General features: G+C 38.6%; 2 protein-coding genes across 5 annotated transcripts in view; both read right to left on the reverse strand.

Annotated features, from left to right (window-relative positions):
* LOC117431821 (integrator complex subunit 1-like) overlaps window positions 1-3,934 on the reverse strand; it is a 26,511-nt gene extending 22,577 nt beyond the window's left edge. The window contains exons 1-10 of the mRNA XM_058995948.1: window positions 3,823-3,934; window positions 3,018-3,117; window positions 2,349-2,639; window positions 1,938-2,134; window positions 1,685-1,822; window positions 1,311-1,470; window positions 943-1,048; window positions 677-863; window positions 336-481; window positions 90-231 (exon numbers count right to left, since the gene is read on the reverse strand). Of these exons, the coding sequence (XP_058851931.1) occupies window positions 90-231; window positions 336-481; window positions 677-863; window positions 943-1,048; window positions 1,311-1,470; window positions 1,685-1,822; window positions 1,938-2,134; window positions 2,349-2,639; window positions 3,018-3,075 (1,425 nt within the window). The 5' untranslated portion in view covers window positions 3,076-3,117; window positions 3,823-3,934. The remainder of the gene's footprint in view (window positions 1-89; window positions 232-335; window positions 482-676; window positions 864-942; window positions 1,049-1,310; window positions 1,471-1,684; window positions 1,823-1,937; window positions 2,135-2,348; window positions 2,640-3,017; window positions 3,118-3,822) is intronic.
* A 478-nt stretch (window positions 3,935-4,412) lies between these two features.
* Window positions 4,413-17,574, reverse strand: gaa2 (alpha glucosidase 2). 4 transcript variants are annotated; one of them, XM_034052709.3, is made up of 21 exons: window positions 17,306-17,571; window positions 16,608-16,723; window positions 14,949-15,578; window positions 14,551-14,696; window positions 14,264-14,429; window positions 13,986-14,082; window positions 13,605-13,724; window positions 11,574-11,692; window positions 10,798-10,929; window positions 10,475-10,585; window positions 10,091-10,204; window positions 9,669-9,753; window positions 9,442-9,559; window positions 8,948-9,078; window positions 8,527-8,678; window positions 8,079-8,233; window positions 7,040-7,181; window positions 6,400-6,498; window positions 6,146-6,310; window positions 5,528-5,674; window positions 4,413-5,338 (listed from the first exon to the last, which is right to left on the reverse strand). In XM_034052709.3, exons 3-21 carry the CDS (start codon window positions 15,561-15,563, stop codon window positions 5,276-5,278), a joined length of 2,877 nt encoding a protein of 958 aa, XP_033908600.2. In that variant the 5' UTR covers window positions 15,564-15,578; window positions 16,608-16,723; window positions 17,306-17,571; the 3' UTR covers window positions 4,413-5,275. The 4 variants fall into 4 exon arrangements, with proteins under 4 accessions (XP_033908600.2, XP_058851932.1, XP_058851933.1 ...); XM_058995949.1 differs by lacking the exon at window positions 17,306-17,571 and adding an exon at window positions 17,222-17,279; XM_058995950.1 differs by lacking the exon at window positions 16,608-16,723 and having other exon boundaries at window positions 17,306-17,572.
* Window positions 17,575-19,478: the final 1,904 nt, after the last annotated feature.

A 19,478-nucleotide genomic window follows, 5' to 3' on the forward strand; every position in this document is an offset into this window, starting at 1 on the left:
ACTTGGTCTATTATATTAGAATTAACTACAATCATAAAACAAAACAAACATTCTTAAGTTAAACTGTATACAGTATGTTACACACTCACCTTCGGAGCTTGCTCAGGACTGTGCTGCAGAACGGTATAGAGGACCTGCATGTTATTTGGATTTCTGGCATTTGACAGCTCATTAAAAATCAAAAACTTCACCATCGTACCCAGGTTATCTCGGTGTGCATTCAGCAGCTCTCTGTAGGAAGTTACAGCACAAAAAACAATATTACCCCTCTGTAAAGACACGCTACACACAGCATACTTGCATGCATAGCTCACTGCCAGATTCCATTTACTTACCTGATGCAGAGCATGTAGTGGTTGAGCAAGACTTTGGGTTTCAGGCGGATTTTAATGAGACTGGAAGCAACCTCCATGTCCTCAGCACCGTGAGTGTTGCAGTTCATACAGAGAGACATGAGCAGATCCTGGGCTGGACGGGTCAGCTACAGACAGGAATAGAATTCACTCTCATTACAAAGACTTTATTATTAACAGGCCAAATCAATGATCTAAACAGTTCACAATAAATCTGAGCATACAGTACATACCTGGGCAAAGTGTGCTCAATTGCACTTTTATCTGGCTTTTTTAAAAGAGCATACTGTCAAATGTAATCACAGCCCTTCTGAACCTCTCACCTTTGGGTTCTGAAGCCACATCTCCAGTCGCTGCACAGTCATTTGACGAACATCCTTGAAGCCACAAGTGGCTGTCAGTAGCCGCAGTAGATTCCGGGATACGTTGTCCATGGGCTGCCGGCGGTTCAACTGGTCCCGCAAGACATCCAGAACGTAGTCCTCCACACTCTCAGCCAACTCTTCATATCTGCAACATGAGATTGAACAGTGTGCATGACCTGTAGTCAGTTCTGTGCAGCAATAAAGCACATGTGACTGCAGTTTACCTGGGCATGACCTGTCCCTCATCCTCAGGACTCAGCTTCTCCTCTGCTACCAGGAGCTCTGCTTGATTATCATCCTCATCGGGAGTGGAAGGGTGGGGACTGCTGCCTAAACAAAGCAGCACAGGCTGTTTATGACCGGCATGTACCATGGTACTGCATTTACACCATCAAATCTCTTCATTTATTTCTATCTGGAATCAAACATATGCAGTACACAATGGATTTGTGAAGGATTACTTGTATGCCAAATTTGCGATCAACTAGGATTACAAATTAATTCAGAAATGGTAGTAAGTTACACTTTAAATGTAGATGGATTTCTCCTCAATGGCCCCCCTACCCACCACACCCCACCCCCTACAATGTACCTGCACTGAGTTCGCCACTGGAACGCCCTGTATCTATCTGCAACAGCATGCTCTTCGGGGGCATCTTGGTGCCAAAGGCTGTCTGGATGTTGTCAACAAAGTTTTTACAGTGTGAACTGTCCACCCAGATCCTCTCTCCCAGGGAGTCCTCAATGTACACCTTAAGGGAAGTAATCACAGCTGCTAAAATGGGTGGGCATGAAACACAAGATGTTTAATTCTTGCACATTAAATAGGTAGCATTTTACAAAAAAAACAAAACAAAACAACAACTTCCTAACGGATGTACAGGTAATTCTACAAAACAAGTGAAAGCTTTTTGAGGAATAAAAAAATACCCGTGGCTTCAGAAATAAAACACTCTTCCTTCTTACCTTCACAAATATTTCTGGCCAGTTCTCATCCTCCTCGTAGGCAGCCATGAGGAGATTGCAAGCCAACACAGAGACAAGGTTGTTTCCCTTTGCTTTGAAGTTGATAGAGGCATCGCGCCGTAGCAAGCTACAAAGAGCCTGTGGGGAAACAAAAGTGCTACAATTACAACATAATAATTAAAAAGAAGATTTTGCTTTCACCACATACAGCACTATCATCAAGGGTCCAAAGCACTTTGTTAGAAACACTTACCTCAATGACACCTTCTGTAGCAAAAACATTGGGTTTGATTTTAGCCAGGAACATCAGGCTCAGGTACAAGGTGATATCTGGTTTTGCTCGGTTCATTTTCAGCTGCTTCACAGCCCCGCAAAGCACACCCTCAATCTGATCATCGTTGCCTTCCCCCTCCGCAGCCTCAATCTCATCCAGCAACAGCGCAGGAGGGACTGTGAAAACAGCACAGCAATCAAACTTATTTGGAGACTGGGAGGTGGGGAGTACAGAATTCGGGAGAAAGCTCCCAGAGGATCAAAGTTGGTTCATATTATTTTACTTGTGTCTTAAAACTCAAAATCCTAATGATTTTTGTATTAGATTCTTTAACTAATTGGAAGCGAGGTGAATTAAGTGTGTTGCTTGTTTGTATGATTGCTATCTTACTTTCAATTGGCACAACTGAGGGTTCCTTTATAGAAGGTGAGATGGCTCGCTTGTCGGCTGTGGCGATGTCGGCCAGCCGCCCCAGGGCACTCAGTGGTGGTGTGGACGACAGTTTTGGCCGTTTGGTGAGACCTGACAACCCGGAGGCAGATGGCAGGGCCGATGTGACTTCCCGTTTCCGATCAGCTGGTAAACCAGTCGAGGCTGGCTTGAGCAGAACAGCGGGGGCTTTGGGCTCACTGGCCTGGCTCTTAGAGCCCAGTGCTATAAAATCTCCAGGTGGAGCATGCCCTATAGAAAAGATTATGGTTAAATTAATACAAATGTACATCTTAAAATATTTCTTCAATGACATCAGTACGCACCCCTTTTTTCTGTCAAAACTACAAATATTCTACTCAAAATGTTCTAATAAGGCCCCCTTTGTGCACCAAAGGTGTGTCTTGCTAGCTAAGGAGCTTAGTGCATTTTTTCCAATCTGATGGAAATGTTGTTCTTGTCTACTATTCTGGCAAATGTATTTTTTTCTACATGCAAAATTCTGACTTTACAATTACTAATTGTCTCCTCTATCAACGTCAATTACTAATCATTATTTTTTAAATTGTACAGCCAAAAGTATGTAACGGGTGCCAATTTATATTTATATTTCTACAGTCAATTACTCACCGGAAGGTTTTGCAGCACTGCTTGGGCGCCGAATTGCAGTCGATTTTGGACGATTCATTGTGATACAAATTTAAAGTCTATCCCATGCACGAAATGCAACCTTACGAGAAAAACAGAAACAAAGTTAATCCTTTATTATTATTATTAGTAGTAGTAGTTTTTAAATCAATAATTTCCCTCAAACTAGAAATGTTAAAATAACATGGAAATGAGGTGTGTGTATGCATATTCAATATGCATAAATAAAATTGGGGAATTTTAAAACCAGATTAATATATGTAACATCGTAGTTGTTCAATTGCATGTAACGTGGATCTTGCGTCAAGTAAAACTGTTATATTATTTGTCGTGATACACTGATTTCACATGTACTCTGTACAGTTTTGCTTTATGACATTCTTGACTTTCAGCTAAAAAAAACACTGTAGCGTGGTCCGATCGTGCAGGGAACGGAACATGCAGTGAACATAACAGTTCTGCACTTAAGTTGGGATGGGAAATACTATATAACAAAACTTTTTTTTTTTTTTAAACTGAAAAAAGTATCCCGCAAAATGCTACCGTGGCCTACTTCAGTTAAACAACAAATGTATACTCGATTTCTTAAACAAAAATACAATACATAATAATAATACCTGGATATTTTGCAAAACTAAACAGCTGCACTCGTCCTACATTCATTCACAACTGTTATATTTTAACACACCTAAACGGCTTTTGTATTTGTAAATTTAAATAGGTTTCGTTACAACATTTGATTGAACCAGTATATCATTCAAGTTATTAAGATTTGGCAACCATTTACCTTCACATGCATGAATTACCCAGACAAGCAACATCGCATATTTACGCTCTCACTTCTTTCTAACCACGGAACCAAAGTCACCGGAACAAAGCGCAACGTGCCGAAAGGAAAAGGAAACAGAACTGCTGTGTCACACACGGCACTACAATTTAAACCGGAAGAAAAACAAACACGCCGAGGCAGGGTTTACTAAACATGTTCTCTTGTTTTGTACAAGTATATTTAATTGAAAACTATGTTGCTTTTTTTGTAGTCTGAAAGAGTGAAGGAAAGGCAAAGTTCAAATACAGAATTGCTAATGAAATATACCTAATAAAGTAACGTATATATATATATATAAACTGCTGCTTTTTGTAGGGCTGTCGTAGTATATAATATACTTGCAACAGAAAGATGATTGTACTATAGGCACAGGTGTTTTTAGTATTTTTGATATCAAAATAAAGATATTTTTAAAAAGGGTTTGATGTTTTTTTTAAGGTATTGCTTTGTATTTTATATACAATACAATGCACTTTTTGATTCATTAGATAAACAAAGATTTCCTATGGAAATAGACAACAATAAAAAATAATGTAAAAGAAAAATCATTTTCTTAAATTATTGCATCTATTTTATTGCACAGGTTTACAAATCAAAATGCTTTCTGGTCACATCAAGTAACATTTGAAATATCATTTTTAAATGCAGTTCAGCACACAGAAGTAAACATGAAATATTTCTTAATGTTGCAGTTTCCTTCATTTTACAGATAGTCATGCACCTAAATTTTAAAAGTTTAAATCATTAAGTTTAAATGAAGGTCATTTTCTAGATACCCGTAAGTAGGTAGAGCACATGCCTTTACAATGACAGATCCACAGCAGCCACAAGATCAGATAAAGGACCTACAAATCTCAATGATGCAATTCCAATATGGCTCAAAATGTGCTGTTTAGTAAACAAACCATTTAACCCCCCAGAAAAAAAGAATAGAATTCCCATTCGCCTAACAATGTCAACTAAAAATGTTTTATATTCGTTTTTCAATTTTAAAATGAAAAGATACAATTTTGTATTGGGTAGCAGCTAACAGAACCACGGAACAAAAGCTGGATGGTTTCATTTAAGGCACAATGCAATCATTTGATGCTTGCCATATACAGTACATAAAATGAATAAGCAAAGTTTCTGCCCCTCATAAGTTTGAGGTTCTTCCTAACAAGTGCAGCCTTACTTGGATTGCTGGACAAGTCTTTTTAAAAATATTTCAAATACCTTTCTTCTTGTGTTTTTTCCTAAAACCTTTTTACAAAAATATATATGGCTTGCTACATTATGACATCATAAAGCAAAAAATTGTTAATCAAAACATTGAAAACATCAGCATCACAAGAACATTTTGTAGCATACATCCAGTGTATCACATTTCTGTTCTACAGCAGAGCAGAAGCAAATCCCAAGTGGTATAGTTTTACGACCAGTGGATTGTAAAGCCTTTACTGAGGTTGAGGCTGAGATTACTCACAGTTAAAACCTGCAGAAAAAAAATAATATGTATATATTAATTACATTTCTGTTTTTTTGGCGCAAGCTTTACATTTCATTAAATATTTGTTAGATGACAACCAATTAAATGCAAGATATCTTTCAAACATGGCAAAGTAAAATAAAAAGCATATTTGGTTTAGGAACACCAGTATTCACGTCAAATGTTAGCTCCCACCTTGTTCTTCAAGTAAGTAAACTGAGTCTCTTTTGAATCCACAGTCACGTTTGTCGGCTGGTCTTTTACTCCAAAAAACGACACAGTTTCCACCATGATGTAGGTGGCCTCAATGTTCTCATGAAGTACTGTGGAAGTGAAGGTATTCTGAAAACGAAAGACAAAAAGAAACAGCTTTTTTATTATTATTTATTTATTTTAACTGCAGGGTTCATGCGAATCATCTCTTTTTTTAGAAAGTAGTGGACTCCTGGGAAGTCTTGTTGAAGAACAAAATGGCAGCCTTATGACCTCAGCATCTGAAATACTTTCTTCTTACTGAACAAAATGTGACTTCCAAGAGGTTTGCCAAGCCTGGGTCATAATATGATGTAATAACTGGAAACAAACTGTAAAGTGAAAGCCAGAGAAAGTTTTTTAGCAACAGACATAACATATATAACATGCCAGATTGTAAATACAAAATGAGCCTCTGGAAACAGATTTGATAAGACTGAGTGGGCACAAAATATGACTTGGAAAACAACTGGAGAAGCTGCAGTACAACTACACACATTTAAGAGAACTACCATTTTATTCAAGCAGCTTCTAACTCTACTCTCCCCACTGTGACCTTACCTCAGAGACATTGAACACTATGTAAGCGTAGGAGTTTGTTTCATATGTGTCAAGGCTCTCCCCATCATCCCAGAAGAGGTCTCCTTCAGCCAGGCCTTTTTCTGACAGAGTGACAATAAGGTGGAGTGGGTTTCCATTGCTGCTCCACAGTGTAGTGTTTGGAGTCTGAAATTCACAGAATGGTTTCTCTGAGACTTACATTAGCAGCAAGGGGTTAATTGTTTTATAACGCTGTTAAGTGATGCTCTGCATACCTGGGTGGGAATGACAGCTCCCTCTCGGAGATACAGATTGATCTTGCCCAGTGGGGCCTCCAGCTTCACTTTCTCTCCACTGCTTTTCAGAGAGGTACCCTGTGGAGGAGAGAAAGTTGAATTGCTTAGTGACACATCAGTGGTGGTCAAACAAACCTGGAGATATCAATATTGTAGACTAGGCTCTAAAACTGGTACTTTCACTCCAAAACACCCTGCCACTTCTCAAATCTGTTGCTGTCTCTCTCTCCCCCCCCCCCATAACAGTGTTACTCATTTCATAAAAATAAATAAATGGATATTGATGTTTTCCAATTGGGGGTGGGGGGGGTGGGTTACAAAGCATAATGTTCACTACCCACATCATAATATTAATTATAACTGGCCTAAAACTCTTAGTCCGTGTAACTGTTCATTCCCAGGTAATACTAAACAGGAAGTCTTTTTTTCTGACTGCAATGCATGCTTCAGTACACCAGAGAGCAGTGCAGTGCTCAAAGTCCACACAAATAGTAGGTACTGGAACTGAAACATCCACAATCCAGTTGGTTAGGTAGCTTTGCTACTTGATCTGTATAGACGCCTTGCACATGAATGCTTAAAACAAACTAGTAGTTAAGGAGGTTAGGTGGTTTCTTACTGTGTAATAGTCGTACCACAACCCTTTCGGGAAGTAGCCAATCACAGAGTTCACTCCTGGCTCCAGTACCGGGGTCACCAGGAGACTCCGCCCCCAGAGAAACTGTCTGTCAATTGAGTAGGTCATCACATCCTCTGGAAACCTAAAATCGAAACAGGTACCCTGTATTAACTGGACTTCAACAAGCAGAAGATAGCAGTCCTTTTGAAATGAATTACTGTTTTCACTTCAAGAAGGAAAGCAATAAAAAGCAATAAAACTAGGAAGGGGAATGCATCACAATCCTGGTAGTCAGCAGAAGTAAAACTAAAGACCTTGAAACACGAGGCAACTTTGCAAAGAGTTGAGGCACAATAATCAAATTAGCTTAGTGAAAAGTGCTATAAAAATGTCACCATCAACTAGATACTTCAGCAGTTGCCTCATAGCCTTAACCCTTGTCCCTGTTTTACTCAGTACTAATATCAAAACTCAACCCACAATATATACTGCTGTATATTCCATATACCTTCTATGGTGACAGTAGTTTCTACTTAGCATGTGATCTTGGAGACAAAAAGCCACTAATACTGCACACTCAGCAAGAGTCTTAAGATTTACTGCAGAATAGGAAATTAGAATAAACTGATCCTTGGCAGGAGTGTATGAAAATATCACAATGCCAGCATTTGAAAATATGATAACAGAGATCAGAGCTGACAACCATGTTCCAAGAGACAATTGCCAGTTTATAGTCACCTCAACGATACTAATTTGGATTTGGAACCATTGCAGTTGTATTATCCTGGACAGGACACTTCCAAAACAATAATAATAAAACAACACACATACTCCCAGCCACTCATTAAATGTCTGTGCAAAGATTCAGCAATGCGTGCAAGTTAACCTCCATTAGCCAAGCGATTCAGAACTTGTGCAGCATAAACATGTGCTAAGGGATGTCGCTAGAAAGTTTTGTCATCATAACGTGATGAGTGGTTTTCAAAACAGAATAAAAATGAGAAATGTGAATGAGCACAAACTCGGAATTGGATCTCACTCAAAGAGCAGGGGCCTAGCCACGGTGTGCCCCTGCAGGTGGGCGTGGTGAAAGAGGGTGTAGAGGAGTGGGAAGAGGCTGTAGCGTAGCAGCAGCACCTCCTTCATGGCAGTCCGAGCCAGAGGACTGAACATGGGGTCAGTGGGGTCCTGAGCCTGCAGGGATTCATAAAGAAATACAACACAGTGTGATCAGCAATACCAGTGCCCAGCAACACAGAGTGCACACAAATATTGCTTTCTTGCATATTAAGAATAGCATATCTAGCTCTATTGTATGTAACAGCCTGTCCAACAACATGCATGAAAAACAAAATGCTATGAGCTATGACAGAAACTGTGGAGGAGTTGTATATAATGTGATCTATGATGAAGCAAATCATTTATTTATACAGGTTTGGTGCTATTTGTTTTGTGTTGATGTGCCCTGTTAGATACACAGTGTATACCTGTTCATTATTGGTGTTGTGATTGCGAGAGAAGGGGTAAAAGGCTCCGAGCTGCATCCAGCGGACACACAGCTCCTCTGTTGTGCTGCCACCAAATCCACAGATATCTGCCCCAACCAGGGGAATCCCCAGCAGGTTAAAATTCAACATACCTGGGGCAGGAAGAGAAGGAGCAGTTGAGATTTTAGACAAAACAAGTGCTTTAGAGGTGCTTTTAATAATTAGTGACCCATAAATTCATAGTTTCAATCAGGGCTCTGAAAATTATATAAATCTGCCACTGGTCATTAATTCAATTTGCAAGCAGAAGTTGAAAACAAAGTCACAGATTTGTATGTAGAAAGGAAGAGGAGGATGATGAGATCTACCAATATACTCTATCCATAGTAATAGTTGTGCTTTAAATCAGAGCTGTTCTTACCTGGAATAGACACATACAAGTCTTTCCACTGGCTCCTGTTGTCTCCCAGCCAGTGTCCAGAGTAGCGACCCTGACTGGGAAAGGTGGACCGGGAGATGATAAAGGGACGCTTCCCCATTCTCCTTAAGGCACTGCAAATTAGACAAATGTTAGTATCAGTATTTAGCAGAAAAGCAATCTGATGATTCAGGTAAAATTGCATGACATTAAATGTTTTTGAGATATTGAAAATTAATTGACAAAACCAGCCAGCATACTTAAGAGAAAAACAAAATCACAGCAACATTCTACATACATACATACATACAAACATTCCATATCCATTCCAGACAAACTCTAATACATTAAAACCACTGAAAAGGTGCATGTCAATTGAAGACACTTTGAAATCTATTGATATGGTCGTAGACATACGCAAGAGAGATCCCAAGTACTTCCTGCTCTATGTGACCTCACCCATGCTCACAGTCAAGGCATTTTTTACTGTTACTGACCTGGCTGATGCCATGGCCTCCATCAATCCATACAGACTGTGCATGTTATAATGGACTGATGTCTTTTGCACTGCAGAGGCACATACTGTCTTTGCCCTCAGGACATTTCCAAGAATCCCTAATAGGAATAATAAAAATTAATTCATGTAACAGGTCCTGCCGTTCTCTCCTAGAGACTAGTTTTTAAACCAAGAAAACATTTACTCACACAATTCCGCTATTGTTACCTGGGGTGTAAGGTGGGTTTTCTAGTTCGTTAGAAGGACAGCCTTTTAGTGATCCATCCTCGAAATTTGAGGGTTCATTCATGTCCTAATACAGAAGAGAGAGGGAGTAAACAATGCTTTCAATAAAAAATTAGAACATTTTTAAAAAGAAAACTACAGAAATGAAACTCGAACTTAAGATATTTAAAGAATCAAAATTAGTTAATTCAACAAGTTGAGGCACACAGTGCAAGTTTTAAGAAGATTAATTTAAATTATATAAAACTTGCAAGAAATTACTCTGAACAATAATTTGTAGGAAGATGTTCAATCAAGTCACAGACTTCCTACCAAAAAGTAATTCATGTTTGAGGAGATTATGTTTTCAATCACTCCATAGCCATTTGAAATTAAATGTTTAAACATCAGTCATCATGACTTACAATCCAGAGCCCGTCAAATGGGACTTTTTCATAGAACTTCTGCAGGTTTTCATACCACCACTGGTGAGTCTCAGGGTTTGAGAAATCTGGGAAAGCTGTCAATCCTGGCCAAACCTGAATACACAGAAAACAGGAAACTTGAAAATGTGTGTGTGTGTGTGTGTGTATATATATATATATGTAGACAAAGAGGTCAGGGAGAAGTTTAATTTCACATTAACAACTTTATCCAAAGCAAAGAAATTACATGTTGGTGTCACTGTTTCTTCATTTTTGACACCCTACGTTTGAAGCAGAGAATTGAACTAAGCTTGGACAGTGTGAGATAATATACCCAGATGTGAACACATAGGGCTTTATACAGTCACACCAGTACTATCATACCTTCCCGATTAATGTGTTCCCATCAGAGTCATTGATGAAGATGCCCCGTTTCAAGCCCTCATCATAAGGCCAGTACGAGCCAGGAGGCTGAGTGCTGCTGATACCAGGATCCTGCAAATAATTAAAAAACACAGTGCAAGGCTACTGAAAACCTTCAGTCACATGGTATCACAGCAGTGTTACCAGAATCATCACTGTTCAACCATCAAAGGTCACCATAAACATCATGTTCTTGTACCAGAGAAACAAATCCTGATTTTGCTGGTCTATTTCATTTTTTCTAGACCTCTTCCATAGACAGTTTTAAAATTCAGACTAAATACCAGGATCATGACGTAACGCTGTCCATGATCATGCAGGTCCTTCACCATTTCTGGAAGGGTAGCAAACTTCTCAGGCTCCGTGGTAAAATCCCGAAAGCCATCCATGTAATCAATATCGTTCCACTGGGCATCCTGAAAACGGAATAAAGCACTGTGTGAGGAAGGTATTAAAAACAGCATAGATATAGAGGGTTAAAAAGAAACCTTCCTCTTGCAATACAAGAACAGCACAAAACCGTTTTTTTTTAAATGAGGGCATGTGAAAGTTACTTAAACTAGTATCAGCATTTGCAGTACGCTGAGAGAAAATAGTAGCACAAATATGTTTTAACACCAAGGATTCATCTATTGTTCTGTATCTTCACTAAAATATTTTTGGGTTGTCTTGCATCCTCTTAAGCAAGTCTTGCTTTTATTTCAGTTACAGATAATGACAATTATATGCTAAGCAGCCAGAATGGAAAAAGTGCTGGACCGAAGAATATAGTGCACACTGCCATTCATGAATGACATCCAAAAATAGTCGTCCTTGCTGTTTTTGGATTCAGATACTGCAGAGAAACACTGCAATACCTACTTCCAAATTTAAGCAGGGTGCTTAAACTGGACATCCAGAGTGCTATAAGACCTTTGATGCCCACAAAGTACACAAGATATTGGTCTCTTCTGTAGGAAGCAGAGATTCATACACGTCGTTTTAAATTGTGTGAAATACAAAGTTTACAGCCATGTTTTTCCTACTTGCAAATGCACACGTATAAAGTGCAGTTGTTTACCTGTGGTATGCCATAGTTCCTCATGCCTTTCACTACCTGCCATGTGGCATTACTTGTCTGGTATCCCCAGCGACACAAGTGGAAACCCAATGCCCAAAACGGAGGCATTGATGGCAAACCTCAACACAAAGCAAAACACAATATTATATTCACTTTGAAACAGAAGCAAACTTTAACTCAACCTTTTCCATTAAGTGTGAATTCCCAAGTCTGTTTGTTAATGTGATAAAGAAAACTGTGACTTTTACAACGGTCACAACTTAAATATTGTGCTTCCTGTATTCTATGTAAAGCAACATTCCCCTCAATGGACTGCAGAAAAACAGAGAATATGTGGCAAACGGCATTAACCCTTAAAAGGTCACATAGCCACTAGAATAAGGAACATTTTTTCCAATTGTATTTATTGTAACAATCATTTATAAAATGGTTTAGAACGGGTCGAATTTTGACAAGGCGATCATGGCTAGATTCAGATGCAGTGTTGTATTGAAAATGTATAATTTGCGACAAAAGTTTGAAACTCTACAAAGGCATTTGCAACTTTTGGATACCTGGTGCTTAGGGACCAGTAATCATCAACTTGCAGGCATGCTGACAACACCCATTATCAATTTAAAATCAATGAAAGATTTGATTTAATTAACATTTGTGTTGATATTTCATTGGGTTCCGAAAATTCCACACCTTTCCCTGCTGAATCATGCCTAAAAAGTTTATTTTTTCTACCTGTGAAAGTGAATAATTATTACTACTTCATCTATAACTTTGAACACTTAAATGTAACCTTTGTAAACTACCATTAGGATAATATCAGAGTAACTAACATTGAAAAAGTTGAAATGTTTGTTACTTTTATTATTACTTTCTAAATGGATTTGTGTCTGTGTCTGTGTCTGTGTCTCTCCCTCCCTACTCTACATTAGGCTGTATGGTCCAGTGGTTAAAGAAAAGGGCTTGTAACAAGAAGGTCCCTGGTTCAAATCCCGGCTCAGCCACTGACTCATTGTGTGACCCTGAGCAAGTCACTTAACCTCCTTGTGCTCCGTCTTTCGGGTGAGACGTAATTGTAAGTGACTCTGCCGCACACCCGAGTCTCTGTAAGTCGCCTTGGATAAAGGCGTCTGCTAAATAAACAAATAATAATAATTATATAATGCTTATAGTCCCTACAATATGTTTAAAACATATATTTAAGAACTATTCGATTTATATTAGCATTATTCACATTTTTGTAATACTATCCCTTTTAGCTGTATTCCGTTTTTCTGTGACATCAAAGGAGATGTCTTTTTCACTGTTAGAATCCCTACTGCTACTCTCAGATACAAGGTATATTTGATTTCTCCTGAGCTGCTGGTTTTAGGTATATAATCTGGGTCAAGATCACATTCTTCCTCATTTGATGAGCCAATATCTTTCCATCAGGTGGCAAAAGCATTGTATTACTATGGGGCCTGCCACAGAAAGTCCTTGCTGAAATTCCCTACAAAACATACTGTGCATTATAGTCATGCAAGTTCAATTCTATTGGACTTAAAAGTAAAAAAAATACTGTTTCAATTATTTATTTATTTTACTAGTTAGTTTATGAGCCCACTGTCATTATGTCTTTTATACACAACATCAAAACAGATGTGAATAAAATAATTAAGCATATTTTTTATTGGATTTAACATGACGCTGTCTACCTAAAAATACAATCTGACAGTTATTGCACTTTAATCATATGAAACAATATATACAAATTCTTAAAATGACCACACTGCAGCCATGACGGTTTTCAATCAGGCCTGATGAATGCAGAACTGAGAAGCAGATGCTAGACATTTTGCATGGATATAAAGGGGACGTATCTCATGGAATACGATAGCCAGTTTGTGTTCAAACAATAACATATGACAGATAGTGTACTAAAGATGGTGTATCCTGTGTTACACAAAACCACTTTAAGTTAATATAACGCCCATCCAATATATTAGGCAGGAATGGCATGTAGTTTCTGTTCAAGGCATTGAGGTTCAAACTCACCTACAACCTCTGTGTACTGCTGGACCACAGAGCTGGGGTCAGGACCTATGAAGATGTAGATATCCAGGATTCCACCAATAGTGCGCCAGGTGAGTGCAGGGGTAGGCTGGAGCACGACATCTAGAAACACAAAGCTTTCATCACAAAACCTGCAGCTCTGAAGCCACATAAGGGTGTCCACATCTTTAGCCGTTTATGAAGAATGTTGTAATGCCATTTCTACCATGATGATCCTAATTTTCAGATTTACTACTATACATGTTTTATGTTGTAATATTTATTTATGTTTATCACAGATTAAACCTTCCTCTTTCATTCTTACAAGACTAAAGTCCCATGACAAGTATGGCCATGATGTATGACACCAGAGTAATGACTCACCCATGGCGTTGCTGTTCAGGAGGAAAACCCCATGTGCTAACCCACCGGGCTCCAGACCAAGGTAAAAGGGATGGACTCCATACAGGTTAGTCAGTTCCTTTAGGAGAATAGCAAATGTAAGAACAAAGCTAAATTAATTAAATGTAAAAGAGAAAAAAAAACAGCATAGTTAACAACTACAGCTAAACATTGAACATCATTTAATTAATAATTACATAAAATAAAATAAAAAATTATAGATTCCTTTGAATCTGACGGGAGAAGGATTTCATCTTTACCGTGGGTGGCACGTCGCGAGCCCAAAAAGTGAGGGTGTTCCACTGCACACTGTGAAGAAATCCAGCCCGGTGCTCCCCCAGACCATAGATATACTGTGAGGAGAGAGTGGTGGACATCTGCAAGAACTGGTCAGCAAAGAACAGTGGAGCCACAGTCGTGTTTATTCTGGGAAAGGCATGAAACAAAGTCAAAGATTAGATAAATACCTGAAATGAATAGGAAGGTGATGAAGTAAAAAGCATGCGCATGAATGCTAAAGGAAAAGATCAAATTTCTCATAACATACAGCACAGTTCCAGTCGATGTGCGTTTCACAATTAGACCAAATGGTTCCTTGGAAAACTCCACAGAATAACCTGGACTAGCTGCCTTCTTTGTGGCATTTGGAACCGAGATGGGGACTTCAAACCTAGTGCTGGTGGCATCTGTCATCTGAAAGAACAGCAAACACAATTAGCCTGATTGCCGAATCAGGGCTTATTTTATTTAACAATTATACTTAATAGTGGTGAAAGCTGCAGACAGGATACCAGGATATTCTGGTTTCAAATCCAGCTGGTTTTAAACTCACTTTTGGCTGTAAGACTGCTGTCCCACCTAGTTACACTGGGTACCTGCAGTGTTTTAGAAATGAAGTGTATGCATCAGTTTGACTCTCCATGGTTAAAAAAAAAAACTCCTTACCTTTATATGTAATCTGGAGTCTGTCTCATACATTACGCTCAGCTGCAGGCTCTCAATGTCTCTGGGGTAGTAAGTCTTTTGCTTCCTTATCAGTTTCCCAATGTACCCGAGTTCGGTGTCATTCAAGCTATCCAGGGTGTAACTGGGAAAATCGGGAGGGTAGAAACACCAGGGCACCCCATCCTTGCCTGGCGATGGCACAGCAGATGCCTGAATGAAACAGCAGCCCCTGACTTCACACAGTTCGTGGGTCACTATTGGCTGCCTCTCTGGGAAACAGTCAAAGCGATGAGTTTCTGGAATTGCATTGCATTTCTCTGGGGACTGCCCGCTTCCTCCCTCCCTGTTCTCCGCAGCCGGAGAAGGGGATGGCGGTCGGTGAGGGAGCTGGCTCCCAGGGTTCTTCAGCCAGAATATGGTGCCGATGAGCCACACGCAGCACACCACAAACAGAAAGGTGGCGAGGGCAATGAAAGCCGTGGATGTTGAACTGCTCTTATTTTTGCAGCAAAGTCTGCTGCTTGAATGTTTCTGTTCATCTGTTTCTTCAGCAGGGACAGGGACAGGGGCAGTGAAGTATACATCTTCTGGAGTCAACAGTTTGTAGGAGACCATCTTGACAGGGCAGACCTGGAAATAAAGCTTAGGCTTTAAAAAACAGGTTACCCATTTAATTCCATAAAGAAGTCTGTGGATAGTCACGCTTGTGACAAACGTCTGTACCTATTTGCACTTTTAACAGCACTTGCACCTTGTCCTGAACATTGGATGTAAAAATAAAAATAACATGTTTTTGCAAGAATGGATTTACAGAGCCAGTCTGGTTCTGCCCGCTTCCATTTATTACAGTGCACAAAACGAAACTAACGCTTGCTTCCTAATCACATTTGATACATTTGTAATGTTAGGTTTTTTTAACATTAGGAATACAGTAGGTCAAAACTAGAATAGCGTTATCTATTAAATACTTAACAGCTGACTGTCAACATCAGGGCTAGAAGTTGTTAAATCATAAAGTATTTATTGAAACCACCTTGTGCTCAACTATAATGTAACTAATGCAATTCCTTATTGAAATGTATTTTTTTATCATTAAATTCTACAAAAATGCAACCATATCTGTCATCTAGGCATTTGATATGCCATCAGTACGGTTAACCAGGTTATGTTTCATCGGTGCAAATTAAGTGGTACGAAATTATCCTCTTATCTGTCTTCAGTTGTTAACTGGGATTTCGGTAACTACGGTAAAAAAATAACGTGTGCCACATTATCGTTGAATCCTGCATTGTATATAAACCATTTTGTTAAAGCACACGTTTCACTAGTTAAACAGAAGTACGCAAGGTAGTGATAATCTATTATAAAAAGAAAAGAGATAAATTAATGCACCTCAAGATTGTATTATTCGTAGGAAGACGTTACTTGGATCATGCTAACGTTATAGCTATTATATATAGCTAGAGAGAGAGAGAGAGAGAGAGCTATATATATATATGGAGATATATATATATATGGAGATATATATATATATATATATATATATATATATATATATATTATATATATATATAGTCTGAATTTTGATAAAACTATAATTACCTACATATGTGCTTTTATAAGTAAACTTTTGGTCTATAAAATAAACAAACTTCATACCTTTAATTGTATCACGTTGTTCTGCTACGGTATTATTCAACTGCCCAATACGATTTGCATTGTGGGCCTCGGTCGTGCATGGGGCAGTACAAACCTCAGTCATCTACCGGGAAGCACTATTAAGCAATGGCAAAAAAAAACAAACAAACAAACAAACAAACAATGGTTTCCCGTTTTATGAAAGACACTAATAATAATGTACGTGTTAAAAAAACTAATACTGGTAACCATATACGTGTTCACTAAGGGTCGGTCATATACTGCAGCGTAAGCATCATAAAAATGCTACTGCATAAAAAAAAGATATTAGCAAATTAAGAGTTTTTGGGTAGCAAAATGCTATCAAATAACTTCGAGCCTTGGTAAACATAGTTACATTAATTATTAATATATGTCGGCTAACCACCGAAATGAGAGCGTTCCTCTTACCAAAAACAAGCAAACCCTTCTACTCTTAAGTAATATGTATCAAAAAAACAAACCATAAACATCTCCAAGGTAAATCTGTTTACCAATCAATCGCATTTCTACTGATGTATTGAAATGCATTTGTTAAATGCATTTTCTAACAAATAAATAACATTTATCCGAATCAATAACAATGGTTAAGTTACCGTTTAAAAAAACAAAAACCGCTGCTTTTAATGGATTTAACCTCGCAGTACTGTGTATCGCAGGCAACATGTCTTATCGCTTACCTTGGTTTGTATGCTGTAGTTGTGCTCACTTTTGAATTAATCTGATGTGCACAACAATGGTTTGTTACATTTGTGCAAGCTTGTTGTTGAACCCGAATCTATCAAAACAAAGCGGAGGAAATTTCTGCTGCTGTATGCAATGCTAGAAAGGAAGTCGACGGAGCACTAGCGGTCGTAAATCAGCCAGATCCGGGTCAGCATAAATATTATTGCGCAAACAATTCAGAGACTATACAGATATATACAAAATATCTAATAGCCACAGAGAAAATGGTTGACCAAGACAACACAAAAAACACTGTGCATGAAAGGGAAACTAGGAAGACCTACATTAACTGCTGGGGGGGGGGTTATTCTTTCTTTCTTTCTTTCTTTCTTTCTTTCTTTCTTTATTTTGAATACCATAAAGTACATTAGTGCTGCAACATAACATTTTCATCTCTAACCTGAAGGTGGCAGCACCACTTAAAATATATTATCCGGGGCAGAGAAATCCGTGTTCCCCGCCCAGTCTTAAACTAGTACCGTCTTGACTTCAGTAGATTAATGGACTGGTTCCATCAATACGGTCACACATGAGTCTGTCTTTAATTAACGGTTACCAGGGATCTTAGCAACAGTGGTCATGTGTCTCTAGTGTAGCCAATCAGAGCATAGCTGACCACCTTGTCCCTTCTGCAAGTAAACCAAGGATAGTAAAAAGAATAGGACAAATATATCATAGATGGGCGGAGCTAAAACAGGGGCGCGTGCCTGAAGCCCAGGAAGGATATTCTTGTTCAGATTGCATATGGGAATAGAGTTGTAAAGCATACATTTTGCAGGTATTTTGCAATGACTACTGGAGTCCAGCAAAGTTTGAAGAAAGGCTGAGAGTACCACTGCTGTGGCTCTCGATAGTCAATGCAAAATACCTGCAACATTAATTCTTTACTGTTCTTCGGTTTAAAATCGGTTTAAAAAAAGAGGTATCAAAAGGGATTGTTAGTTATATGCAGAATCGTTATATCGCATATTCGTTATAACGGGATTGTAGTGGGGTAATTTTGTAATGCATACAACTGCTACCGCCAAACAGTGTTACTGGGTTAATGCTGATATAGGTTAAAAGTTAGTGTGACACCATGTGTTCAAATCTCACCCCTGCTGTTTGTTTAATTAAACATTTTCAAAAAAGTATTGAAAGTGATTAAGTGAAATATGCAAACAAGAGGTGGTGAAAAAATCGACTTTTTCTTTCAGTATTATTATCAGTTTGCTCCCCACAGACATTAGGCTCACTAATGAAACCAGGACTGAAATATTGACTCTTTGGGGGAGCATGAACAAACAAACACATGACAACCTGATTTGTTTTTAAAGCTTTTTAAACATTTCAAAACAAAGACCGTGATCAAGTAAAATGTATGTATCACACCAAAACATTTTGCATGAACAGAAACATGGGTAATTGCATATGGGTGAAAGTTCAGTTGTTATAATTTTAATTTACATATTTAAAAAATGGCAAAACAGACGTTTTTACTATCCTTGAAGTGAACTTCAGGTTAGCATAACGAAGGTTAGCATAGGCCTGGGTGCAAACGCTACTGTAATTCACTCAGGGTAATCATCGTATCAGCTGGTAAGAAGCAAGAGAACTTTTAATTTTTTTAATATTGTACTTGACACAAACACAATAGTCTGCAGCATTTGTACAGACAAAAACACAAACCAATTTTTGGTTAGCACAGATGACAAACCAACAGGGAGGGAGAGACTGGATGAATGAGCACTGTGATATTCATCAAATCCTGTTAAAACTTTTTTTATTTTCTTAGACATTGCACAGTGGCAACTGACCACCACTTTGAATCCAAGAAGTAACACCCAAACATAGCAGGTGCCAAAATGTTCGAAGCTGGCTGATCTTGAACTGAACGCTGTTAGACTGTAGATCCAAATTGACAATGTCACCAATTACCTAACAGTATTCACTAGCTAACAGGTGACCTTGACCATAGGGATTCGCTGTGTCAAAGTTGGGATTTTGGATGTCAGTCAAAACGTAAACCACTATGAATCATACTGTAGGCATCAGTAAAAAATTCCACATCCTGTTATGTATTCAGGGATCGAAATAAGACTCCTGTTGCATAGCAGTTTCACCCATTCCAGGTTTTACAGCATTGTA

The sequence above is a fragment of the Acipenser ruthenus genome, chromosome 22 (genome assembly GCF_902713425.1).
Source record: "Acipenser ruthenus chromosome 22, fAciRut3.2 maternal haplotype, whole genome shotgun sequence".
Classification (NCBI taxonomy): Eukaryota; Metazoa; Chordata; class Actinopteri; order Acipenseriformes; family Acipenseridae; genus Acipenser; species Acipenser ruthenus.